Source organism: Carassius gibelio, chromosome A21, assembly GCF_023724105.1.
Source record: "Carassius gibelio isolate Cgi1373 ecotype wild population from Czech Republic chromosome A21, carGib1.2-hapl.c, whole genome shotgun sequence".
NCBI lineage: Eukaryota > Metazoa > Chordata > Actinopteri > Cypriniformes > Cyprinidae > Carassius > Carassius gibelio.
Genome location: NC_068391.1, coordinates 4,842,530 through 4,870,082, shown reverse-complemented (window position 1 = coordinate 4,870,082; position 27,553 = coordinate 4,842,530). Strand labels below are relative to the sequence as shown.

At 35.3% G+C, this 27,553-nt stretch overlaps 1 protein-coding gene and 1 long non-coding RNA gene across 2 annotated transcripts; both read right to left on the bottom strand.

The window, feature by feature from the left end:
- Positions 1-594: 594 nt before the first annotated feature.
- On the bottom strand, positions 595-2,553 carry LOC127942086 (uncharacterized). Its single transcript, XR_008149257.1, has 4 exons — positions 2,022-2,553; positions 1,868-1,933; positions 1,049-1,185; positions 595-933 (listed from the first exon to the last, which is right to left on the bottom strand). It is a non-coding gene; the product is annotated as an uncharacterized LOC127942086 (long non-coding RNA).
- Positions 2,554-3,338: 785 nt separating this feature from the next.
- On the bottom strand, positions 3,339-25,675 carry LOC127941329 (nuclear receptor subfamily 6 group A member 1-B). The gene is made up of 10 exons (XM_052536273.1): positions 25,504-25,675; positions 20,310-20,345; positions 11,073-11,300; positions 8,921-8,976; positions 7,654-7,814; positions 6,281-6,487; positions 5,869-6,123; positions 5,637-5,758; positions 5,397-5,549; positions 3,339-4,693 (listed from the first exon to the last, which is right to left on the bottom strand). Exons 1-10 carry the CDS (start codon positions 25,658-25,660, stop codon positions 4,578-4,580), a joined length of 1,491 nt encoding a protein of 496 aa, XP_052392233.1. The 5' UTR covers positions 25,661-25,675; the 3' UTR covers positions 3,339-4,577.
- Positions 25,676-27,553: the final 1,878 nt, after the last annotated feature.

Here is a 27,553-nt window from a genome sequence, read left to right as displayed (position 1 = left end):
CCTCAATGGCTGTAGTGTAGACGCTACCTCGGCATTACTCGCTGGTTTGAAAATGACACGGCAATATTATGCGAAGTATGGTTATGTAGATAGTCATGGAGTACCTTGATTTATATATTCAAATAATATATACATACATATATATGTGTGTGTGTGTGTGTGTGTGTCGTGTGTGTAACAAATTGTCACCAGTCTCTGAACGTCACCAATAATATTCTGAACATTCCCTTGGCCCCTAAGAAAATTTACCATGGCTCTGCTACAGTAACTATAGTAAAACTATGGTGTTTTTATAATTACAGCTCACAGTAATTAATGTGCCAACAAATATTTTTACTACAATAAATCCATGGTTACTTTTTGCAAGGAAGGAACTATACAGGTTCTAAAGAACTTGCCCAAAAACACTTGTTACTTTCTGTTATTTGTTTTCTGAACTGCACTACTGAAAACCTCATTAATCCTCACAATCCTGTCACAACTTAATAAATAATTCATTATGAGCAATGCATAGCAAATTATGTTATCATCAAATATGAGAAACCTTAAAGAATGATAGACTGATGTAAATGACTGAAACCTGTTGTCATGCTCGTGTTTTCCATAGCTTTTTTATTAAAACATTATACAGTGCAAAGTTTAACTTTAAATTACATCAATTAATAATCAAAACCAGTTATTTCCCTTCAATGAACTTAACACACAAATGTGTTTCATGCCGCAAAAAAAAAAAAAAAAAAAAAAAAAACAGTCCTTGGAACAAAATCCTGTGTAAACAAAAGCCCAGAAGATCACCACGCCGGTCTCTTCCCTGTACCCTGGTGGGTTAAACTTGAAAAGGGCTCTGCACTGCAAGCATTCCCTGATGCAGTACATCCGTCTGAACTCGTTCCGGTCAGGAGACAGGAGGACAGTTCTTCCAGTTGGCCACAACTTATAGTGTAAAGACAAAATACATGAAAGATAATAATAATAATACAAAAAAAGTTTAACAGCCTTCTACTACAAAATTCAATTGGAGAACGAGCATTAAACGGGGAAATCTTACTCTCTAGCCAGGCGAACTGTGCCGCTTTCCGAAAAACTTCGGAGCACAACCCTAAACCATCTGCAAACCAGAGAAAGTGTCAAATATGCAGAGTCACCCGCCGACAAAATAACTTCCCTGAGGATTTCCAGTGGAAGCTGTTGAATCAAAAACATACATAGGTGTATTTATACATGTATATAAAAGTTATTAAACATTATATAAACACTGAATACAGACAACCTTGCTTTAAACAAACTCTCATTAAAAACTCTATAGATTGTTGTCACAACTGCATACTCATTCTTTTATAATAACACTAATAAAATGTTAATATATAGAGTACTGTGCAGAAGTATTAAGCATGTTAGTATTTTCACATTGAAAAAAACTGTTTTAAGCCAATTATTTATATCTTTTGCTGTTGTGTGTCAGTAGGATATATTAGTTTACATTTCCACACATTCATTTTGCCATTAATTGTAATAATCCAGTGAGATATTTGTATATATTTGTATGCACGATCCACATGAAGATCTTTTACATTGAATATAAATATTTCTGTCTTATATGGTGAACAAAATCCACATTAGATCGCAAACAGAAGTTATTTAAAAAACTTGCTGCTGTCTTAAAATGAATTAAGCTGAAATGTTTTTAAATGTCCTTGATGCTGATGTTAACTGATAGTTATATATTAAATAATCCACAGTGCTGACCAATATAGTACTTGTACATAATCCCAATTTCATATCTGAACAACTATGTAGCTGTAATAACTAAAATACCTCTGCATGTACACACATAATGCAATTATTAGTTCTTAATGAATGTAATAACCTGCTTTGCTGGACTCTGCCTGAAGACATGGTGAATGGTGAAGTTCCTCCCCTCAGTGGATGAGCTCTAAAAGAACAAATGTCAAGAGGTAGGTATATTGCTAGATATAGTACAGAGTAATGTTTCATGTAGCAACATTCAAACAGCTACATACATTTGCGGAGTAAAGCTGTCCAGGAGAACAGAACACCACCACCTCCTGATCATGTCATCCTGAAAAATAATAATAATAATAATATACACACAAAAATCATGCATGTCTGTTCAAATAACTTGACAAATGTGATGCCATACCTCTGTAAAATCGAACATATGAACTAAAGCCATGTACAGAGTGTACTGTTACAATCCACAAAGAACAATAAAATGAGCAATTTATAACAATTATTAACAATAATTATTCAAATTGAACGTACCATGGATAAATAAATGATCGAACATCGCATTTCATATTATAAGATATTTACACAACCACTTTTACTCACCTCAAGCAATCAACGGAATAGCGTTATTACTCTGCTGCTGTAGTTGCCACCGTTCTGTTTGTTTCAACGCAAACTGCCCCCTGCTGGCTCGGAGGAAAATGTCAAAGGCGGGGAAAACAAATATGGGCGGGGCGACACGTGTCGCTCCGCCTCGAAGTGTCGCCCCGCCCCATCGTCCAGACTGCACTCTGGGGTTACTCAACCTGTGGGCCGCAGCCCCCTAGTGGGTCGCGGTGGGCCGCCAATTACTATTAAGAGTAATAATAATATTGTTAATATATGTAAAAATGTCCAAGTAATAACATAATAACATCATTTCATATATATAATTAAATAAAAAATTATATAAAAATAAATATTCAACTGTAACTTTGATTCCACTATTTGAGCTCACTGATTGGTTTAAGAATAAACCACCAATTTATAGTTTTGCTACATATGCTACAGAACAAAAAATTCAAGCATGCATTAATGGTTGTCAACATGTTCCCCCCTGACTGCATGTCAGTATGTCAGTACCTTTGGAAATATGTTTCAAATTCATCCTGAATACATTTATGACTGTAAAGCATCTGGGTGCGTCAAAATTGCAATTAAAATCGAAATAGCAGAATTGATCAAAGAAATCGCGATAGGTTTTTTTTCTCTTTTTTTGTCCATATCACACAGCCCTAGTTCATTCAATAAATACAGTTAACAATCTAGCTTCTGATTACTAAGTTATAAACCCAACAATAGCAGGGTCAGTTAATTTTTTTTTGCAGTGGGCGCGGAAACATATGTGATTGGTTGTGTGGGCCGTGAGTTGAAAAAGGTTGGGAACCACTGGGCTAGAGAAATTGGTCAACATTTAGCACATAGATGGCCACAGTCATAGAGCAAATTAGTCTGGACCTACAAGACCTAAGAACCAGGAAAACATATAATAGAGCACCGTAGAGAAGACCACACAAGAGACACTGATGATAAATCAACACACAGAGACATGTTTTTCACGCTGCCTTTATGAAACAAAAATAAGTACAATGTAATTTAAAATGCTGTAAACATTCAAATGCAAAGAAGAAAAATATGATGCTAAACAGACGAACAAAGAATATCAACAGAAGGACAGACAGCTGAGCGATGCAGTCCGTTTGCCGCCACGGTCTTTATGTCATCAACTACAGATGCACTTCAAGGCCTCAGATGGTAAAAAACAGAGAAAAACATAGCACGCACAAAGAAAATGATTACCCCCCTTCTCTGCTATCTATCAGAGCGACCCTCGCGTGTGTTGCTATACTCTACTCTCTCATTGTCTGCTGCTGTGGCAAAAACAGAAATGTAAACTTTCAGAGAAGGAATGGAAGGTTAAGACCACATGAAATTCCTCCAATGTTTAGTAATATTTGGAATGTTCCTCTGTACAACACGGAGAGGTTTCATTAAACTCAACCCTCTGGCCTTCCTGAGAAATGGCTCCTCTGGTAACAGGCAAAACACTTAATAACATGTTCAAAAACAGGAATAAAGGAATTATGTTTCCAACAAAACTACAACTACGGCGAAATACAAACACATAAACCCTGTTCAAACATTCACACTTCCTTGAAGACACGTGAGAGAGGAAATCACACATGTAACACACACACACACACTATTTTGGGATAAAGAGTGTGCTTATTGCATTTCACTACCCCGGCGACTGGCTCAAACATTACCGGGAGTCTCCATCCTGAAAAAATTATGGTCAACAGCATGTATACTGTGGCACACTCAGCTTTGGTACTCAAACTTGTGATCTGCGGATGATCATTCGGACTATTTAAATCTCTATAGCTCAAATGTAGCTATCATCTGAATAAGAAACGTTGTTTTTAAATGAAATTCAGCACCTTCACTATTTTATCAGGGACATCCTTTAACACAAGGACATTTCATATCATAACTAGAGGCTGCTTTATTCAACAATGGCTTGCGGTGCGTTCATTTATTTTTTTCTTTTCATTTTTGATCATTAACACAACGGTCAAAGAGTTTGTGGTTTTCCAAAGGCTTTTTCTTTCAAAAGCCATGTTCCTGAGGTAATCTTTACAGGCGTCTTTGAAATCCAATTTGGTTAAACGCCACATTTGGTGCACTTCGAAATCACACACGAATCTGTCAAGAGTTTTACATTCAACTTTGTCATGTAATAAATACATTTGGGGGAAAAAACTAAAACAGCAAGTTGGAGTCATGGCTTATGTCTTGGAGGTGGAGCTGTTGGCTAGCCTAGGGTTTTGATTGGTTGAGCAGGAGTACAGTACCGCCTTAAACAGCAGTGGGAGCTGCTCCAGTGGAACGGCCATCATCTTACCTATAACCAATAAGGACATAGTTAGCAGAGCTACATTTTGATTGGCTAATTGTTGTATATTCAAACTGTGTATTCATGTAGTATCATGAAGTAGATCCGCAACAAGATTTTAAATAGGAAACAATAAGTCTATGAAATATTTCACATCAAGTCTGAAATATTGTGCTGCAGTGATTTTTGGATAAAACTACTTTGGAGCTAAAAATGTTTTTGAACTGTCTTTAGGTTTTCCACTAAATGCTGGAAATACGCTGTGAATATTATTATGTATGCTGCTGACCGTCACAAAGATTTGGAATAAAATGAGGTTGTGTTGAGTGTACTGTAGCTTTAAAACACACCACTGTTCAAACATTTTGTAAGATTTATTTATATTTATGCTCACCAGGGCTGCATCTATTTTAAAAACAGTAATACTGTGGAAAATTATTGCAGTGTAAAAAAAAAAAAAAAACATTTTCTATTTGAATATATTTTAAAATGTAATTTACTTCTGTGATGCAAAGTTGCATTTACAGCATTTCTCCAGTCAATTTAATGCATCCTTGCTGAATCAAAGTATTAATTTCTATATATATCCTACTCAATCATTTTACAAATTTATACGGACCCCAAACTTTTGAACAATTTAAGAAAAAATGTATCTTTTTGAATTCGTTCACTCTTTCCTGCAATTTCCCTCTAGTATTATACAGATACACACCTGAGGTGAGGCGTATCTCGGAGAGGCAGGTGATGATGTCAGAGAAGCGTTTGGGTCGACGAGGGTGGAGTCGTTCGGTCAGGTCACGACACACGGACCAGTAACGTTCACTCAACTGTTCCAGTGTGGACGTGTTGCACAAACCTGCCTTATCTACAACACACACACGCTCGAATTACACACATCTGCTATTACCACAAAGATCAGTGTAAATCAAGGTTAGTGTAATGTGCGTATTACCTTGATTGAGCAGGGTGATGGTCTTTAAGCAGCTGTACTCCTCACTGCTGATATTTAGGTGATGAAACTTACGGAAGAGAAAATTTAAACTCTCCATGACCTCCATGGCATCCTCACCAAACCTGCATACACACATGTATACGTTCATAGATATTTTGGACCAATGAGATTTTACAGTGGGTGGAGTTCCCGTGCATTACAGATCACTACTGTTCATACACATTTAGCTCACCCCTGAAGTGTTAGGTTGGACGGTGTGTACTGGTGTGTGATGTTAGCCAGTTCTCCCAGTATCTGTCCGCTGTGCACAGTGAGTGAGGAGAGCAGGATGAGCTGATGCCAGGAAGCCCCCAGTAAACGAGTGCAGTCTTTGATGGACAGATTGCTGTAGAAGGGTAAACGCTTCAGCCAGATGATCTGTCTGAATAACAGCTCATCAGCTATACGGCACAGCAGAGCCAACAGCTCCGACTGAGTCACGTTATACCTGAATAAATGACAGAACCTTAGAGTTAAACAAGCTGGTTTCGCTTTAGTGTCTGTAAGACTTCATATGTGAATGCCCAATTAAAAGAACAATGAAAACAGTTTCCATTATGTGTTGAAAGCTGGGTAATATAGAATTGAAATGGAACAAGTCTTACCCCTCTTCTATGACCATGGGTGTAGTGAGAGGTGTGAGATCTTCAGCGGCGAGGAGCTGGGCTGACAGTGTGTGTGATTGCGTTTTCAGGCTGCTGTCAGTAGAGGGCGGTAAAGGATATTTACACAACAGGAAAGAGTGTGTCAGCTTTGGACCGCTGCACTGATCTCTACAGGACACAGGGTATGTGCTCACATCCACAGAACGGCTGCAGAGAGAACAAGAAAGGAAATTATACATCATACATGTCATTGTATGACAAAAGCAATCTTAGCATATACATGGAATCTGATATAAAAGCCAAAAGTCAATATGAAATATCATTTGCAACAGTGTAATTTTAGTATCATTGTTATACTATTATAGGTTTTGTTAATATTATGAATTAGGTTTTATTTTAAAATTTTCTCTTTTTTAGTTTATTTTCTTTAATTTTATTTGTTTTTACTAATTTATAATTTTTATTAATTTTATAAAATTTATACATTTATAAAAAATATTTTATATATATATATATATAATTTATTATGTTTTAAATTAATTTATTAGTTTTAGTTATTTTAGTACATCAACGTCAACTAAACAGAAATGGGAAATGTTGCCTTGGCAACTAGATGACAAAAAATAATTTAAAGTATTCAATATTTTATTTCAGTTAACTTTTAAATAAAGTAAACTTTTCTTTTAGTTTTTAAGTAACGATCATAACTCTAATTTTAAATTCTGTCAAATATTTAAAAGTAAAAACGATAATCTATAACATTTCATCCATTAGGAACTGACCAGATGGTGAAAAGTGTCTATTTATGGAAAGAAAAGGAAAGTCGTTTTAGAGGTGGAACAAAGATTATATTTGGTAATAAAAAATAACAAAAACTTTTTTTTTTTTTTTATCATTTGTGATAGTAAATCTTTGAGTGTTTCTTTGTTGATTGAACTCCCTGATTCTGTTTGTTGTAGTACGCGTGTAAAAAAAATTGTCTTTGCTCAATATATGAAAAAAAATAAAACGGTTAAAAAAAATAAAACAGTAAAAATAGCACATGAAAGATTATGGAAAAATTTGTCATTGGGACAACATGCACAATATGAAAAAAAAAAAAAAAAAAAATTCAACAGTAAAAATAGCATATGAAAGATTATGAAAAAAAAAATGTCTTTACTGTATCATACAAAATAAATCAATGAATCAAAAAACATTAATAACATCAATTTCCACTTTTTGCTCATGTGTGTAGTATGTTGTTTGTTCCACAACACAAACATCTCCTAATTCAGTTTAATCAAAGCCATTTGTCCCTGCACATGAAAAGGACAGACGCAGGTCAGTGTGTCTGTGTGTAAAAGCGCTCGAACATCTCATTCGGGTCACACCTGGTTGACAGCTGGGAAAAAGATAAGGTCTGACCGCCATCTGAGATACTGTTGCCAGGTGAACTGTGGTTACTGTAGCTGTGGCTCCACACGTCTGATAGTTCAGCTCCTTCTTTAAACTCCTGGCCAGACATGATTCGTTCGATCTCCTCCAGCGAGATCTACACAGAGAGAAACAGAGAGAATCAGTGATGAATGCATGCCATCCACAGCGAGCAGAACGCCGCTGGGAAATAAAGGATTGAGATCGGTCAATACAGAGCGGTTTGTTGTGAATAAGCTGAAATTGTTGACGAGAATGTACTTGTATTTATCTGTTTTATTTCCATCAATAATAAGACTAAATCAATAGTGACACGGGGTGCTTGGATAGACACTCGGTTCCAAACAAACTTGCTTATCTTGTGCCCCTCCTCGACTGTCATCCGGTTCGGACTGAAAGCGATAGATTCGTCTTTTGTGTTTTTAAACAGAGCGAGATGTAAACGAATGACTGAACTCATGCTAGAATGAGAGAAATAAAAATGAGCGACAAGGCTAATAAACACTTTAGTGCATATAACAAGGACGCCGAGACACAAACACACACTGTGCATCTCGTTCACATGCTCTATAGATTTATATGCTGTATACATACTAATAAAGAGAGAGAGAGAGAGAGAGAAGGAGAGGGTTTCTGTTTGTATCAAAGAACAATCGATCTGCTCCATTCGTGGCCTTCAGAATCTCACTCAGCTCTCAGAGGAAACACAAAGATGAGACGCAAGCAATAGTACCCGGCGGCGAGAAGCACATCAGCTTTAATTCACACATTCACTACAGGTTTGGGGTCGGTAAGATTTTTTTTTAATGTTTTTTAAAGAATTCTCTCCGAGGCTGCTTTTAAATGAATACAAATACAATACTATTGTGAAATGGTATTGCCATTTAAAAGAACTCTTTTCTATTTGAATATATTTTAAAATGTAATGTATTCCTGTGATGCAAAAGCTGAATTTTCAGCACCATTACTTCAATCTTCAGTGTCACATGATCCTTCAGAAATCATTCTAATATGCTGATTCGATGTTCAAGATAGCTGAAAACAGATGTGTTATGTAATACCTTTGTGGAAGCTTAATTTTAGCTTAAATGTCTAAATAAGGATATCCCACATACCTTATTAAAAACTTACTTAAAATTGTCTCAAAATAGTGTTTTTATCAGATTTAGGTCACTTCTGGGGACTAATTTGCCCTAAAAATATAGATACGAGAAAAAATCGTACCTGTACAGGCCCAATCATTTTGTTTCTCCCTCCTGGCATCCCGTCTTCTCGGATTGCTGAAAAAGAGATCAAAATGTTATGTTTTGGACTGCATACTATTTCAGCGAGTTTTTTTGTATTAAATACTGGACGATTTATCATTATTTTCCAGAAACAATACGATCACATCTCAAATATTATATGCAACAATGTAATTATCTCAATATGTTGTTGTATGTTCAATTTGACAAATTAACCAGCAATATCAATCAATCTTTCTCAATGGAGCCACAAAAATTTAAGATATTTTATTTTATTAATTTTGTTTTTACATAAAATTTATTTATTTAGAAATTACCCGCATTGGTATACCTAAATGTAATGCATTATACAGCATAAGTAATTATTATTGCTATTATTGCAAATCAAATATTGCCAGGGAGATGAAGAAGGAAGTTGGTGGCTGATCGAGAATTAAATAGCAACAGCTCCCTCTGGTGTAAACCGCAGGCAAGTACAATCAGCAGTGTCGTAGGCTAAAGCCTAGAAAATGTGTATTATTTATATGTTTATATGTGTGTGAGCGAGAGTTTTGCCAAGAAAGGTACAGCATGCTCTGGACCAAGAAATCATCTGTTATCAGCATCACAACCCAGATCTACTATCTGATTTCTGTGCGTTTTTTTCTTCAGGCATGCCCAATCAAACCCTGATCTATATCTCTTCACATAGAAGAAAAATCTGATATCTGCTTCTAAGCATCAAAGAGCAGATGAGATGGACAGAGTTAAGATGTAAATAAATTATAAAAAGTGCATAATCCTTGAAAATTATGTTTTTGTGTTTATACAAAAGACGTGCTGCATAATTAGGGTGAAATTGTAATTCTGAATGGATGTGTGTGAAAAAGTGAAAGAAAAAGAAAATTACACAGGTAAAGATAAGAAAAAACAAGGCCAAACCAGAAGATAAAAGGATGTTTTAGCCAATTAATAGCCAAGGTTTAAAAGATCTAAAGTTTTATAATATTTTAAGCATCGAAAACTTGAACTGAAATTAAATCATGGTTATTTTCTTTTAGATTATGTTAATGATAATTAAAATATGTTTTTATTTACAAAATAACGTTTTCATTTATACATAAATTATATTGTTTTTAATAATAAACTAGAATTAGAAATAAATAGAAATAATATTACATTGTTATTTTTAAATTCTATTATTATTATTATTATTATGCATATATTATGATATCTTTTTAGTTAATGAATGTTTAATTTTTAATCTAATTTTCATTTCAATAATAATAATAACATCCATGATTTAAATAGGTTTGCCACTTTATTTCTTAAGCACAGCTGATTTAAGTGTCCTGATTGCTTGCGCATTCTGAAAAGTTTAGATGTTTTTAACTCGATGCTGTGCGGACGCGCCTGGAAAAAACGAGCGCGTTGCTTCCATTATGAGCGCGCATACTCAGGCTAAATCACTCGGTCACTCACACACAAACGCTCTCTCTCTCTCTCTCTCTCTCTCTCTCGGCATGTCGTATTGATTTTTATGTTTTAAGTATCTTTAAAATACAGTGTCCTGAAAATGCTTGTTTCTTTTTTCACCGAGTGTATTTCTGTAATACAGTGTTAAAGGATTAGTTCACACAAAAATGAAAATGTCCTAATCATTTACTCCTCCCAATGCCATCCAGATTATCCGTTTTTTCTTTAATTTTTGTTTTTTAAGGAAAACATTTCAGGATTTTTTCTTCATAAATTGGACTTCAATGCCTACCAACTCAGGTTTCTATTGTTTCCTCAAAAAAAAAAAAAAAAAAAATTCCAATACGGGACTCGAGACTCGACTCGGACTCGAACTCTGGTAATGGGGACTCGACTTGGACTCGACTCGGACTCTTCTTTGGTGACTCGGACTTGGACTCGGACTCGAACACTGAGACTCGACTTGGACTCGACAGTTGGTGACTCGACTCCAAGTCCAGTCACGAGTCCAGAGAATGGAGTGTCGAGTCGGACTCGAGTCCAAAGAATAGTGACTCGAGTCGGACTCGAGTCCGAGTCCAGGACTCGAGTACTCCATCACTGCAGGACACAATCTTCTGGTTTGAATCATTATTACCTGTGTGTGTGTGTGTGTGTGTTGCTCGTGTTTCTCTCACCCTTGCGGTTCATTCCCATCTGAAGGCATTTCTGCAGTCTGCAGTATTGACAGCGGTTGCGTTGCTTGCGGGACATCTGGCAGTTCTTGTCCCTGTTGCAGCGGTAGATGCGCTTGTTGCAAATACTGCGTTTGAAGAAGCCCTTACACCCCTCACAGGAAATAATGCCATAGTGCAGCCCGGATGCCCGGTCCCCACAGATCAGACACCAGCGCTCACCACCGTCTTCTACAGAGTAAGAAAGAGATGTCATTTAAGTACACACAAATCAAAGAGTGAGGCCTCATTTTCAAAAATTAAAGGGAGGTCCATATTAATTATTATCAGCTTTGTATAAAAACAACAGAAGTCATAGGTAAGGTATGTCTTCAAATCAGATACGTTAATACACTGATTTTATAAATATATTTATAAAAGAAAAAACAATTATATTTTCACATAGTGAAAGAATGACACACACTGCTATCTCTGTGACGTCTGACAGTAGGTTAATCTAGGTTTACGGAGCTGATGAAATCATTCTAATCTCAAATTTATAAAGTTAAATAAAGACCTAAAAGTTCTTATCTAAATCTCAATGCAACAGAGAGCAGGATTACACAAATAAAGCGACCCGCACACGCGCCAGGAATCTTCTCCTGTCTCGCTGTGGGTTTGAGATGACTTACAGCATCATGCAGCGTGACCCAGATTCACTACAAACCACAGACACAGGAGCGGCGATGGGACACGTTAGAAAGTGAGACAACTGAATGAAATCTATATTTAAACAATATCACAGTCTCACAGTTTGACTGATATTCAGTAGTTCAATTTTCCAAAAATATGTACAATTCTACGTACAACCTTTAGCAATTTTTATTCCAAATCAATCTATAGTTTTGAATGCCTAGATAAACTGATGCACAGAAATTAATCAGCTAAACTTGGCAGACATTGGTTTCTCAAGAATGCCGGTGAACTGTAGAGGGAGCAGGTGAGTGTCGGGGTCACGAAAAGGTCTCCTAAAAGCCTGAGTGTCATAAACTGGTATGGAAAGCACTCAACCTAACCCTGAACTCTAGAGCCATTTTACAACCCTCAAGAAGGCTGTGTGATGTAAGGGCACAGTATTGTGTGGATTGGGTCAAACCCAGGTCAAACTTTATAGCCAACGCCAACTATGGAACACACATTTTTAAAATTGACACACATCCGCTCTCTCTCACTCCATCTAATTTGTCCGATACCTAAATAAAACCGTTGCCCACATGCCCACATGCTAAAAAAAAGGGATTAATTGTCTTAATGCCACAAAAAAAAGAGGTAGAAATAATAAAATAAAAGTGGTGGGTTGCATTCCAGAAATCAGTCAAAGGTCTGATCAGACTCAGACAGCATGGAGAACAAAACCATTTTAAATGCAAATAATAATAATATGAAATTAACCATATCATTGTTCAAAGTTTGCATACTACAATCAGCATACAGTATGCAAATTTATATATATATATATATATATATATATATATATATATATATATACAGTATTGTTCAAAATAATAGCAGTACAATGTGACTAACCAGAATAATCAAGGTTTTTAGTATATTTTTTATTGCTACATGGCAAACAAGTTACCAGTATGTTCAGTAGATTGTCAGAAAACAAACAAGACCCAGCATTCATGATATGCAAGCTCTTAAGGCTGTGCAATTGGGCAATTAGTTGAAAGGGGTGTGTTCAAAAAAATAGCAGTGTCTACCTTTGACTGTACAAACTCAAAACTATTTTGTACAAACATTTTTTTTTTCTGGGATTTAGCAATCCTGTGAATCACTAAACTAATATTTAGTTGTATGACCACAGTTTTTTAAAACTGCTTGACATCTGTGTGGCATGGAGTCAACCAACTTGTGGCACCTCTCAGCTGTTATTCCACTCCATGATTCTTTAACAACATTCCACAATTCATTCACATTTCTTGGTTTTGCTTCAGAAACAGCATTTTTGATATCACCCCACAAGTTCTCAATTGGATTAAGGTCTGGAGATTGGGCTGGCCACTCCATAACATTAATTTTGTTGGTTTGGAACCAAGACTTTGCCAGTTTACTAGTGTGTTTTGGGTCATTGTCTTGTTGAAACAACCATTTCAAGGGCATGTCCTCTTCAGCATAGGGCAACATGACCTCTTCAAGTATTTTAACATATGCAAACTGATCCATGGTCCCTGGTATGCCATAAATAGGCCCAACACCATAGTAGGAGAAACATGCCCATATCATGATGCTTGCACCTCCATGCTTCACTGTCTTCACTGTGTACTGTGGCTTGAATTCAGAGTTTGGGGGTCGTCTCACAAACTGCCTGTGGCCCTTGGACCCAAAAATAACAATTTTACTCTCATCAGTCCACAAAATGTTCCTCCATTTCTCTTTAGGCCAGTTGATGTGTTCTTTGGCAAATTGTAACCTCTTCTGCATATGCCTTTTTTTAACAGAGGGACTTTGCGGGGGATTCTTGAAAATAGATTAGCTTCACACAGACGTCTTCTAACTGTCACAGTACTTACAGGTAACTCCAGACTGTCTTTGATCATCCTGGAGGTGATCATTGGCTGAGCCTTTGCCATTCTGGTTATTCTTCTATCCATTTTGATGGTTGTCTTCCGTTTTCTTCCACGTCTCTCTGGTTTTGCTCTCCATTTTAAGGCATTGGAGATCATTTTAGCTGAACAGCCTATCATTTTTTGCACCTCTTTATAGGTTTTCCCCCTCTAATCAACTTTTTAATCAAAGTACGCTGTTCTTCTGAACAATGTCTTGAACGACCCATTTTCCTCAGCTTTCAAATGCATGTTCAACAAGTGTTGGCTTCATCCTTAAATAGGGGCCACCTGATTTACACCTGTTTCTTCACAAAATTGATGACCTCAGTGATTGAATCCCACACTGCTATTTTTTTGAACACATCCCTTTCAACTAATTCAACTAATTGCCCAATTGCACAGCCTTAAGAGCGTGCATATCATGAATGCTGGGTCTCATTTGTTTTCTGAGAATCTACTGAACCTACTGGTAACTTGTTTGCCACGTAGCAATAAAAAAATATACGAAAAACCTTGATTATTCTGGTTAGTCACATTGTACTGCTATTATTTTGAACAATACTGTATAGAGAGAGAGAGAGAGAGAGAGAGAGAGAGAGAGAGAGAGAGAGAGAATATTATAGACCAGCAGTTGGACCAGTGCAGTTTGTTTTCATCTTAACTGGTTTTATGTTTGATTTCAAGGAATTTAAGACTTTTAAAATAAACAGGGTTAGAAATTATCTATTTTTTCTGATATACATAGCAGCATCATCTATTAATAAACAAGCCAGTCAATGTGCTATATATGCACATAGTTAAATGGGATATAACACACGGTTACAGCCAATCTCATGTTAATAATATTTCACAATATCTTTTATGTATTTTGATCAAATAAATGCAACCTTGGTAGGCTTAAGAGTGCATGTGCTCATAGCACTTTTTAGCTCATGCACCAACAAAGTAGTGTACGAGTGTTTCAAATGTGTATCATTGCATAATGCATACTGTTCCACATGCAGTTTAAACAAAGTATACTTACTGCATATAGTATACAGTAATCTACTACTCTACTCTGAACAGACATGTGATTCTGCTGATCAGAAGGAACAGTCATTTCACAGTCAGCGTGTAATGATGATGCCGGCCCATCTTGGCCTATGCCAACAGAAGCAACATATCCCTTGATTTCACAACATCCCTCTGTCATTCTGTGCTGTTCTAGATCTGTCAGTGTGTATTACTGCCTCCTACATTCAGAAGCAATAAAAATCACAATGTCTCTTGCTATCTTTCTAGCTTGTTTATATCACTCTGAGAGTACCAAACCACTGAAAATATGAAGTAACAGCTTTAGAGGAAATTGTTAATAATAAAATGATCAGATCAGGTGTTAACATTAGTCTTAAAGTATCTGAAGTTGGACATAGCTAAATAAGATAATAGCAATATACATTTAAAAAAGATAAAAATATCTTTAACTGTGTTCCGAAGATAAAAGGAGGTCTTACATGTTTGGAACAGCATAAGGGTGAGTTATTAATGACATAATTTTCATTTTTGGGCGAACTAACCCTTTAACTTTGATACAGAAAATCTCTTTTTGAGACTTGAGTCTTTACAACTTTACAGATCTTTATGCACCAAGAGCTTTTAACACTCCAAAGAGAAAGGAAAAATTTCAAATATAAATTAAATAATTAAATTAAAGACGACTTAAGTGTACTTAAGTGAAGTTATGTGTACTTAAGCAAATAAACTTCCATGACTATGTTTATTAACCCACTTAAGTACGTTTAAATTAAGTTTTACTTAAAAGTACATTTTAAAACATTGTTTTAATCTTTTGTTGTGCTTTAAAGTCCACTTATTGTGACTTGTTGACCAAACTATGCACTTGAAATTAAAGCACATGTGAAAAAAAATGAATAATTTAATTGACTATTAATGACTGAATTTACTAAATTAATTACTAAAATTAATTACTTGGTTTTTAATTTAACTGTAATGTGTTATTTGACTTTACATTTAAATAACAATTAATTATATTTGATATAGTTATGGATTAAACTGTAAATTGATCATTACAAATACTGTAATAATTACAAATATTTTTTAAATACATGGCATACATGTATCTTTTTCATTGTAGTCAGTGGCTACCATCAACTGTTTGGTTACCAACATTCTTCACAACATCTTTTATGTTTAACAGAAGAAAAACTCAAAGGTTTTCAAAATCTTGAGGGAGAGTAAATGATTACAATTTTAATTTTGGGTGAACTTTCACTTTAAATTTGCACTTGTTCATATTTTAAAGTATATTATTTCTGTATTAAGTACTCACAAAAAGTGCACTACATAGTATTGTTGCTGTAAATGTCATTTTCACAGAGGAGTGTCACTTATCAGTCTTCCTTCTGATTTGAAAGAATGAAGGATTTAAACCCGCAGAAGAACCTGGTGTGACTGGATCCAGCATCTAGATCACTGGTCTGTGAGCTCCAGTCCTATTTTATGGGGTTTTAGATATGCCTGGTAACTTCATATGTTCCTATGTACATGCATTGACCTAGTTAACACATGTTGTGCAAGAGGGTCACCACATGCAAAGAGGATTGTGGGAAATGCACCCCTAGAGTGTCCAGAATGATTGACATAGATGACATAGAAGATAAAACCTCACAAAAATGTTTTGTTATTTTCAGACATGTGTGTTTTTGCTCCCAGCTGAAAGCAGAGCATAACAAACCGTATGAATTAAGCAGATGATAACTGCCGATGGCGAAATATCCATCTACCACATCTCCTCTATTCTCTTTGATCACTATATCTTTCATCAATTATTCCCAAGAGTCTCTCGCCTCTTTCTGTTTGACTTTTTTTGTCTTTCTCTCCATCTATGCAAATGACCTCAGCCCCAGCCAATCAGAGAGCTCAATTTCAGAGCATCAGGAATCTCAGCCAATCAAAATCCATCACTTAATGCACATGTCCAAATTCGTAGCGGCACATCTTTTGGGTCATATATAGTTCATCTCAAATACAGCAAGCTAACAATGAGGATGCTCGCTCTGTAGTGCCTCATCCAGCATGTTTGTTTAGCATGGCAGTTTCTTCATGCCAGAAAGAGAAGAAGCAGACATTTCTCCAGTTATCATTTAACTCTTTAGACGACAAGCAGCTAGTCTTGTTTATCTGATTAGTGTCAACACTGGAGATTCAAGGTAAATATGTCAAGGTAAGAATATCTTATGCTTTCTCTTTTAATGTATTTGTAGATTTCTCCATCTCTCATTGTAAGTTCAGTTGCTCTTTTGTCTGATTCAGTTGGTTTTATGCATTGTTGACACTGACCCAGTTAAACAGATTTTGCATATGTAAAATGACTGCAAATGCAAGTGACTGCATTGCTGATTAGAATCGAATTATTATATTAAAAGAAATCATTGTCTGTATTGCATCAAGAACTATTATGGGATTGTGATAAAATTACGGCACCATATTATATACCATGGTACTGAATGATTATCATATCCATGTACCATACCATGGTACATAGATCAAAAAACATACTAATACCATGGTACTTTTACCCAGCTACTTAATTGTTTTCACATCCATTTACCATGGTATTTAAATGGTGCTCCAAAGAACATAATGGTACACAAAGAAAATCAAGTTTTTTTTTTTTATATATACCATGGTATGAAATGACTACTACACTCCAATCTATTTATATGGTAATTCAAATAACAATAAAATAAAACATGGTTTTTGGTTATTTGGTAGCATTAGAAGCTTCTCAAGCATTCTCAAATGGCAGCAACTCTTTTACAGGATAATAGTGTATAACTGTGCTTTGGTGTATGACTCGCTTTCTCATTTCTAATTCAAATGAATACCACTAAAGAGCAGAATACAATAGCAGATGATTACAACCACATAATTTCCCTCGAAATAATAATAGGTGCTTTTTCTGAGCACATGATAGTAATTATATAAAACAATCAGCATATAATTATACAACATCCCAGTGTGATCTAACACATGCATTGAATCGAAAGATAAATCTACATAAGATTCAGCATATTTAACATTGCGGTCGGGATATGTAAAAGACACACCTGGTGCATTCTGGGAACATTCAACGCTGTCGGTGAGTTTGGATGCATAAGAAACCATCGACCGTTGGCTGTGCCCTGAAATCACCATATACTACACATGTCAATTCTCTCCTAACACACTGCTTGATCTCATTTTCATGACTGCGATATACATTCATTGATGTCGTTGGGTTTAACATGCAAGCGACTCACTGACCAATGAGTGCACACTGCAGTAGGAACACTGGAACATCGTCTGATAAGACATTTCAGACATTGCATTTGTGACCTTAAGACCTAAAAAACTATTAACGGAAAAAATACTGACCTATAGATGTCAAATTAGCTGAGAAAACAGCATAAACTTCTCAAACTTTCACTCAACAAGCACAGGATGGTGTAAATTGTAAGGTAAGTAATGTGGTACTGTTGGTTTTTATTAAAGTTATCTTGGAGTTTAAAATATTTGTTCAGGGGTCAGATATTTTCATAGAGTGAGACTAAACTGATTAATTATGTGGTGTAATATGTTAATTTTATGACTACTATATTAATTATAATATTACAGGAGTAGTTCCCCCAAAAATTAGCTGAACATTTTCTCACTCTCAGGCCAAGCAAAATGTGGATAAAATTGTCTCTTCGTCAGAACGGATTTGGAGAAATGTAACATTACATCACTTGCTCTCTAATGGATCCTCTGCAATGAATGGTTGCCGTCAGAATGATCGTCCAAACAGCTGATTAAAAACATCACATTAATCCTCAATTAAAATAGACTCCAGTACATCAATTTACAACATGCTAAGTTAAAAACTGCATGTTTGTAAAGAAACAAATCCATCATTAAAATGCTATTAACTTCAAAAAAGTCCTCTATCCATAATATTGCTTTCTCCAGTGGAAAAGTCTTCTTGTCTGAATCAGGAGAGAAATGGGCACAAATCAAGCAGCTTTTACAAACGTAAACAGTTTTCACAGGACGAAGTGTTATTATGTATTATGGACTCATATTTTGGCCAGAAGTGACAGTTTTGTATTAATGGTTAGAGAGTTTGACTCCTAACCCTAAGGTTGTGGGTTTGAGTCTCGCCCCGGCAATACCACGACTGAAGTGCCCTTGAGCAAGGCATTGAACCCCCAACTGCTCCCCGGGCGCCACAGCATAAATGGCTGCCCACTGCTCCGGGTGTGTGTTCACTGCTTTGTGTGTGCACTTTGAATGGGTTAAATGCAGAGCATGTATTCTGAGTATGGGTCACCATACTTGGCCGTATGTCACTTCACTTTTTTTAATGATGGATTTATTTCTTACAAACACGCACCTTTTCACTTGACAAGACATTCATTGATGGACTGGAGTTTTGTGTATTACTTGTGGATTATTGTTATGTTTTTATCCGCTATTTAGACTCATTCTGACGGCACCCATTCACTGCAGAAGATGTAATGCTGCATTTCCTCCAAATCTGTTCTAATGGACAAACATCTTAGATGGCCTGGCCAGTATCTAGGTTGAGGAAATTTTCAGCAAATGTTCATTTTTGTGTGAAATATTTTTTTTAAATATTATGATATTGAAATATAGAATACTTTAAGCCAGTCAGATGCCTACAGTTTTGTTTGTTATTGGTGCCTGATTGCTGAACTAACATTGACTTCACTGCCACAGGGAGTGAAGGTGATGTCACCAGTATGTGTGTGTACAGTGTGTGTGTGTGTGTGTGTGTGTGTGTGTGTGTGTGTGTGTGTGCTTCAGAAATGCTCTTCCGCCTCTTTACGGCTTAATTGGTTTCTCACATAAATCAACTGCTTTCTTTCTCTAACAATGTTTAACCCTTACTTGTACAGCTTTACAATAACATGCATGCATCAGAGAAGAATTTGCTGGCAACATGAGATCAGAAGCTCTTGAACTAATTTAACCCCTAAAAGATGCAATTTCACCAGAGCTTTGGAGAATGAGAGAGAGAGAGAGAGAGAGAGAGAGAGAGAGAGAGAGAGAGCGCTTTCTGACATGCTCAACTGGTCACATTTTACATTACATTATATTTTTTAATTCCCTCTTTATTTGAGTTTATTTGATTCTTAAAGGGATAGTTCACCCAAAAAAGGAACATTCTTTAATAATTTACTCACCCTCAAGCTGTTCCAAACGTGTACAAGCTCTTTTCCTCTGTTAAACATGAAGATATTTTGCCATTGACTTCCATAGAAAGAGGAAGAAATACTTTGGACGTCAATGGCTACCAGCAACTGCTTGGTTACTATTCTTCAGAATATCATCCTTTGTGTTTAACTGAGTAAAAGAAACTCATGCAGGTTTGGAATAATATGAGGGTAAGTAAATGATGAATGAATGTTCATATTTATGTTCATTTTAAGAATGTTAATTTTTACTATCCCTAACTCTGCTTTAAAAAATATAAAAACACAGAAGAGCACCACACAATATAATCGTAATTATTCCTTAAGATCAAAAAAAAAAAAAAAGTTTGAGACACAAAGCACAGAAACGAGTAGTTGTCAGCATGGAGATCAAGCACAGACAGTTCCCTCACCTGTGTCGTCCTGAAGGGAGTTCTCTTCATAAAAACCTGCAGATGAGAGAAAGAGTGAGAGGATATGAAGGGAAGAGAAAAAGAGGACATTAGGAAGTTTGTATTTATACAGGAGATTTAAAAAAATCTAAAAAGACATAAGAATGAATGATACAACTTTTGGAATCTGGTAATGAGCCTTTTGTCCTTATCAACAAATAGTCTCTATATGTTTATTTTTTTTTTTCACATCTATCGTGCTTGCAGTTTTTACAAACCGCAAAAATCTGACTCATTTTAGTAAATGGTTTTGTTCACACTGTTCCAATTAAACAATATATAAATCACAGTGAAATCATTGGGTAAATGCTAGTTATTACTGTTTTTGACTTGAAATTAATGTTATTTAGGTTTTAGTATTATTTATTTATCATTATAACATTTATTAATATTTTCAATTGGATTTTAATTAATTTTAATTTAATTTTATCATTTTTAATTTCTTAATTTTTTTATTTAGCCTTAATTTATATGTAATTTCAGTTTTAGAATGTTTTTCTATATAAATGAATATATTTTTCTTTTATTTCAATTAACACCAAATTAAAACTATTTGTAATTTTTTAATAGTTTTAGTTTAGGTTAACCAAATTTTAAATTTGTTTAAAATTGTTTCCTTCATTGAGGTCCAAGCTATAATGAACATTAAAATGTTCTTACAATGGACACACTTAAATGTTGAACAGCAGTTCCTCATACCACACAAAACATCAAGAGCGCATTAAAACAAAGCCTCCTCTCTTTCATAAAACAACACTTTCTCTATCTATCTTCCTCTCATACACACATACACCCATCTGCCCAGACCTCTCACTTCTGTCCCTCAGGATGTGACCTCCGCGACCTCTTCAGAAAGTGCCACGTGTGTGTGTATGAGTGTAATCTCTTTGGCTCGATGACATCTGCAGATTTTTGATCTGCCACACGCAGGGCTCCACACACACACACTCCAGCTACCCATGGCATATGGTGGAGCAGAACACACACACACTCCACCAACCGCAGGCTCCTTGAAGATAATCTAATATCTGTGATGGCTGTAGGCCATTGGCACTGAGCTACAGTAGCGAATGCTCACCGTCTGCCTTCTGTGCCATACATTTTCTCCATCCCACTCAACCCTCCTCAGAACATTAAGTTACAGTATTTAACTTCTGGATGATGTTTAACTGGTAAGATATCTAGGGCTGGATCTTCTCAATCTAGAAATACTGCTAAATTTCCATTAGTGGTTCACCAAACTGTGTTTTTCAGCTATATATACAGTGGCTCTTTTTTTTCTAAATTTATACTACTTAAAATGATATTTTCAATCTAAATCAATGCAATTCATACATTTTGTGCCTTTAAAGTTTGCAAATACTTTGTGGTCACTGAAAATATTTATAAAATTACATTTGTAAAATTTAATTTAATTTATCCAATTTAGTGATATTAATATAATGATGGTAAATAAAATGTTTTTATAAACAATATTAAATACATTAACTAAATATGTACTTTACATACAATTTAAATGACAGTTTAATGTCATCAAGTGGATTTTTTATTTTTTATTTATGAAAAAAATAAATATCAACATTAACAAAAGTTTATGAAAAAGAATTTGGAAAAAATCCAGGTCCAGGCACTCAGTAGGATGCAAAAGTTAAAAAGCCTTTATTGTTTAAAAGGGCTACTAAAGCATAAAGCACCAACGCGTATCGCCCCGATGCTGGTTGTTTTATGCTTTAGCCCTTTTAAACAATAAAGGCTTTTTAACTTTTGCATACTACTGAGTGCCTGGACCTGGATTTTTTCCAAATTCCTTTTCATGAACAGTTTACCCTTCCATGAGCATCAGAGGATACAAGGGATACCAGCAGAGCTCCAGTTCCCTTTTGTTCATTAACAAAAAAAAATTTATAAAAAAAATTAATATATTAAAAAATGTGTATTTTATTTACAATTGAAATTAAAATTTAATAATAGAAAATGTATGGTGTTTACAAACAATACCTAATATATTTATATTAATAAATTCACATTTTATACACAATTTATTTTATAAAAAATGTATTTAGATTTTTTAAATGACAATTTAATAATACAATATAAAGAAAAAAATAATGGAATAGGTTGTAAGCGGAAAAAAAACTCTGCATGATCTTGCACTGCACCATCTGTATTCACACAGGACAACAATCACACACACACAGTCCAGGCATGCATATACACCGGTATAGAGGCATATGCGTATAAGCACAGTCACTCACACATACCAACACCCCACCCCCCGTCTGCAGAAGAGAAGGATGAGGCTGCCCAGATGCCTTCTGTTCCACTTGGCTGATGGAAGGAAAGAGGGATCGGGAGGGGAGCTGTACAGATGTAGTGGTGATACGTAACCTGAATATCCATTTATTTTCCATTTTCCAAAGCTTCATCATTCAGATCCGAGGATATGAGATCCCAGCTGACCCCCCGGTCTCTGCTCATCACAATGTGCATATGAGTATGTGTGGTCATCTACACTCACATATCCAGGCATAAATGTAAGAATTATGTACACTGAAAATCTGGATTAGGATTTGCTTGAAAAAAAAAAAGCTTTTTTTTTTTGCATCTATTTATTATGAACCATTTGCATGCTTTTGCACAGAAGCAACCACTTGCATTTTCTTTAGCTTCAAGATTTCAAAATCTAGTTGCTTGATTTACAATAGAATCAGATTTAATTCCTGCCTGGCAGCAATTTATTGCATGGTTTTTTAGAAGCGATTCAAAATAAAAGTTGGTCCAAATATGGAAAAGAAGAGAAAATGTTAAGCTGGGATGTTAAGCATCTTTTTAAGATGTTTGTTATGTTATCTATAAAAATGAAACCTAAAAGATTTCCAACAACTTTAAAAGGACAGTCCAGCCAAAAATGAAAACTCAATGTTCCCTCAAATGTTTACTCACCCTCATGTCATTCCAAACCTATTTTCGTCCACACAATGGAAGTCAATGGAAACCTAAACTGTTTATTTACAAATATTCTTCAAAATAAGTCTTTCAAAGAAGAAAGAAAAGTCATACAGGTTTGGAATGACATGAGATTTAAAAGAATTTTCAATTTTGGCTGAACTATCCCTTGCAATAATGCAATAATAGTCTCCTGCTTTAAAAACACAATTTATACGGCCAAATTAATGAAAAACAAAAACTCTCATGGGGCAGAACAAATCTACCTGTTTGACATGTCCGTCAAGGTTTCTATGGCAACAAGAGGGTCAAAACAAGGGGTCATGGAATGGCCAGGGGCGGGGGGGTTTATGATCCCTGTGAGGGTGGGAGGACAGGAAGTTTATCTTCTATGCATTTATGATGTGTTTGTGTGTTTGTTTTTTGTGGGGGAAGGGCAACCAACCTTATAGGTAAAATCTTTAAATCACACACGCACACAAACCCCCTTTCACAGTAATTGTATGATCAGTAAAGGAAATTTGAGTTTTGTTTTTTTCAGCTTGAAATTTAAAGTCTAGTAGTTTATATAAATCATCAAAAAATAATTACTTTTTTATAGTAAAAATGTATTTAAATGCATGTGCATATAAAGCACATACATGTCGGCATCTCCTTTTTTTTCTGCTCTGTAAGGGCAGTGAGAGGAGAAAGGTCACTCAGAAGTGAAAGGTCAAGGCTGTTGACTATACAGTTGTATTTTGGTATGTGCAGTGAACAATCCAGTGTTTCTATAGCAACATGTGTGTGTGTTTATGTGTGTTTTTGTTGTCCGCAATTGCTGTATGTGTGTGTGTGTGTGTGTACATATCTGTGTCAAACAGATGCTGGAAATGCAGCTGTAAAATCTGAAAGTCCTGGCAACCTTTGTGTGCGCTAAAAACAAGCTGGTCAACTTAAGAGTGTATGTGCATCTCCTTCATGGACTGAAAGCTTTGGGCTTTTCACGAAAAAAAAAAAAAAAAAAAAAAAATTTATATATATATATATATATATATATATATATATATATATATATATATATATATATATATATAAACTGAATCAGCCTGATTAAATAAAAATTATGCAAAAAAGTGCAATAAATAAATAAATACATACGTGTAGTACTTTTGTAGACCTTACCTAATAAATGCAACATTATTCATATAGAAATTTTAAGTAAATGCATGCATTTACACCAACAACATTCATTCATTGTCTTCAGACAGTAATGTTAAATCATTCTCTTATTACCAGTCCATCTGACGCATCTCTTTCCAGAGGGTGAAGTCATGAGTCCGCTTTACCAGCAGAAACCAGTGATTAATTACATAGTAGGGAGATTCATTTCCTTTTCATGCAAATTTCACATTATTTTCCATATTACCAGGGCCATAATCACTATAGACATTGAAGGTCCTGGAACCCCTTGGAAAAATTACATTAATAGCTGACCCATAAATAGGTCCATTGTGGAATCATAGATTAAGACAAAGAACCTATATTAGTAATTAGTAAACAGAGCAAAGATATTCAACTTTAAATATTTTTCCAGATTTGAAAATTTAAAAAAGCATTAAATAACTACTCTCCTAATCTTTCCAAAAACAAAAAGTTTATATTTAATGTATTATTATTAATAATATTCTAAACGATGTAAATTAATTAATAAATGCAATAAAAAATATATTTTTACTTTTTTTTTTACATACAATCTGATTTTTTTTTCTCTTCATTGATTTATTTTCGCTGATTAAAAATGCTACAGCTGCTTGTTTGTTGCCACTGACGTGTTTTTGTGGCGCTCGAGGGTGATTCGCTCAAGTTCAAAAGTTCATCTTTTACGATTCCTCGCGGACGTGCATATAAAAAACATTCCTCAGCAACCCTTTAAAAGACCTCACTGTCCCCTAACTCCAGCTCTGGATGTCCATTCATCACATTTTACTCAATACAGGGGTAAAATTACACATTGCATAAACACTGCACATAATTCCTTTGAGAAAGCTCTAAAAGTAGACTACACTATTTATAACACACCTGGAAAGGATACTTTTAGAAACAATAAAGCAAAACACACTATGTCCGAGTTATGCCCTCATGAATCTATTATAAGATTCAAAACTAACTGAAGCGTCTTAATTTTTATCTGAGACCGCATAACTGTGCACGAGCACAAGAAACTCACCGCTGCTCAGTAATTTGTCCTGTTTGGAGAAGTCAAATCCGTTGGGTCGGTTCTCCACCTCCATCCTCCTGAAGATGAACTGAGCGTGTCTCTCTGCGGTCCGCCTGCACTCTCTGAGCTCTGACCTCTGTGAGCCCTCTGCTCTCGGCGCTCTCATGTGAAAACACCTTGCTTGGGTCACGTGACGACACGCCCCCGCGACGCCTTCTGGGATTTGCAGTTCTTGAAGCAAATAGGATTAGGGTTGATAGATAGATAGATAGATAGATAGATAGATAGATAGATAGATAGATAGATAGATAGATAGATAGATAGATAGATAGATAGATAGATAGATAGATAGATAGATAGACACATTTATATCTCTTATGTTAAATAATTTATTTAATTAATATATGAAATTGTATCTGATGGTTCATGTCATAACCACGATGTTTTAGTTATGATGGCCATCATGAACTCTGCTCTTAGACACAGACACAGAGGCCAGCGCAGTTCGCTGTCATACGACAGTGTTATTGTCCTCTGCTGCCTCCCTGTGGTAATTTACTTCAACACACCTGTAATTAACTGTGCATTACACATATTTAATGCCAGTTATGAAACTAGTTCCAAATAGCCTACACTTAATGTTCAAAAATATATTGTAGATTTTTTTTTTTTATGTAATTTAAATGTTTTTGTTGTTGTTGTTTTTCTGTGCACAACAAAGTTTGTTCTTTATTTATTTGTTCATTATTTGTAGTGGGAAAATAAAATAAAATGATTAAAATAGATCCTATAATATCCTATATCTTAGTTCTGTGTTTTTTTTTTTTGTATATTGTCTTCCATGTTATTTTAATCTTATTTTATTTTTTTTTATTTAAAAACCTGAAAAAAACTCCAAAAAAGTTGGGACACTGTACAAATTGAGTAATTTTTTTACAGTAATTTTTTTTTACAAATCTCATTAACTTTATTCACAATAGAATATAGATAACATATCAAATGTTGAAAGTGAGACATTTTGAAATGACATGCCTAATACTGGCTCATTTCGGATTTCATGAGAGCTACACATTCCAAAAAAGTTGGGACAGGTAGCAATAAGAGGCCTGAAAAGTTAAATGTACATATAAGGAGCAGCTGGATGACCAATTTGCAACTTATTAGGTCAATTGGCAACATGATTGGGTATAAAAAGAGCCTCTTAGAGTGGCAGTGTCTCTCAGAAGTCAAGATGGGCAGAAGATCACCAATTCCCCCAATGCTGTGGTAAAAAAAATAGTGGAGCAATGTCAGAAAGGAGTTTCTCAGAGAAAAATTGAAAAGAGTTAGAAGTTATCATCATCTACAGTGTATAATATCATCCAAAGATTCAGAGAATCTGGAACAATCTCTGTGTATAAAGGTCAAGGCCAGAAAACCATACTGGATGTGATATTTTGGCCCTTAGACAGACCAGACCACATACTGCATCAATTACAACATAAGTGAAGTGAAGTAAAGTGACATTCAGCCAAGTATGGTGACCCATACTCAGAATTTGTGCTCTGCATTTAACCCATCCGAAATGCACACACACAGAGCAGTGAACACACACACACACACTGTGTGCACACACCCGGAGCAGTGACATCATGACTGCTTAGAAGAATGATCCAGGTACTGAAATGGCCAGACTGCAATCCAGATTTTTCACCTATAGAAAACATTTGGCGCATCATAAAGAGGAAGATGCGACAAAGAAGACCTAATACTAGAAGCCTGTATTAGACAAGAATGGGACAACATTCCTATTCCTAAACTGGAGCAACTTGTCTCCTCAGTCCCCCTTTTTTTTTAAAAAAAAAAGGAAAAAAAAAGAAGAGGGGATGCCACACAGTAGCAAACATGGCCTTGTCACAACTTTTCTGAGATGTGTTGATTCCACGAAATCTAAAATCAACTTATTTTACCCTTAAAATGATAGATTTTCTCAGTTTAAACATTTGATATGTCATCTATGTTGTATTCTGAATAAAATATTGAAATGTGAAACTTTCTCATCATTGCATTCTGTTTTTAT

Excerpts from the sequence above, each read along its gene's own strand:
- LOC127941329 (XM_052536273.1), bottom strand. The coding sequence starts at position 25,660 with ATGAGAGCGCCGAGAGCAGAGGGCTCACAGAGGTCAGAGCTCAGAGAG. Across the intron at positions 20,346-25,503 it reads GGACAAATTACTGAGCAGCG|GTTTTTATGAAGAGAACTCC; the intron begins GTGAGTTTCTTG and ends TCTCATCTGCAG. Across the intron at positions 6,488-7,653 it reads TTTTCCCAGCTGTCAACCAG|CCGTTCTGTGGATGTGAGCA; the intron begins GTGTGACCCGAA and ends TTCTCTCTGCAG.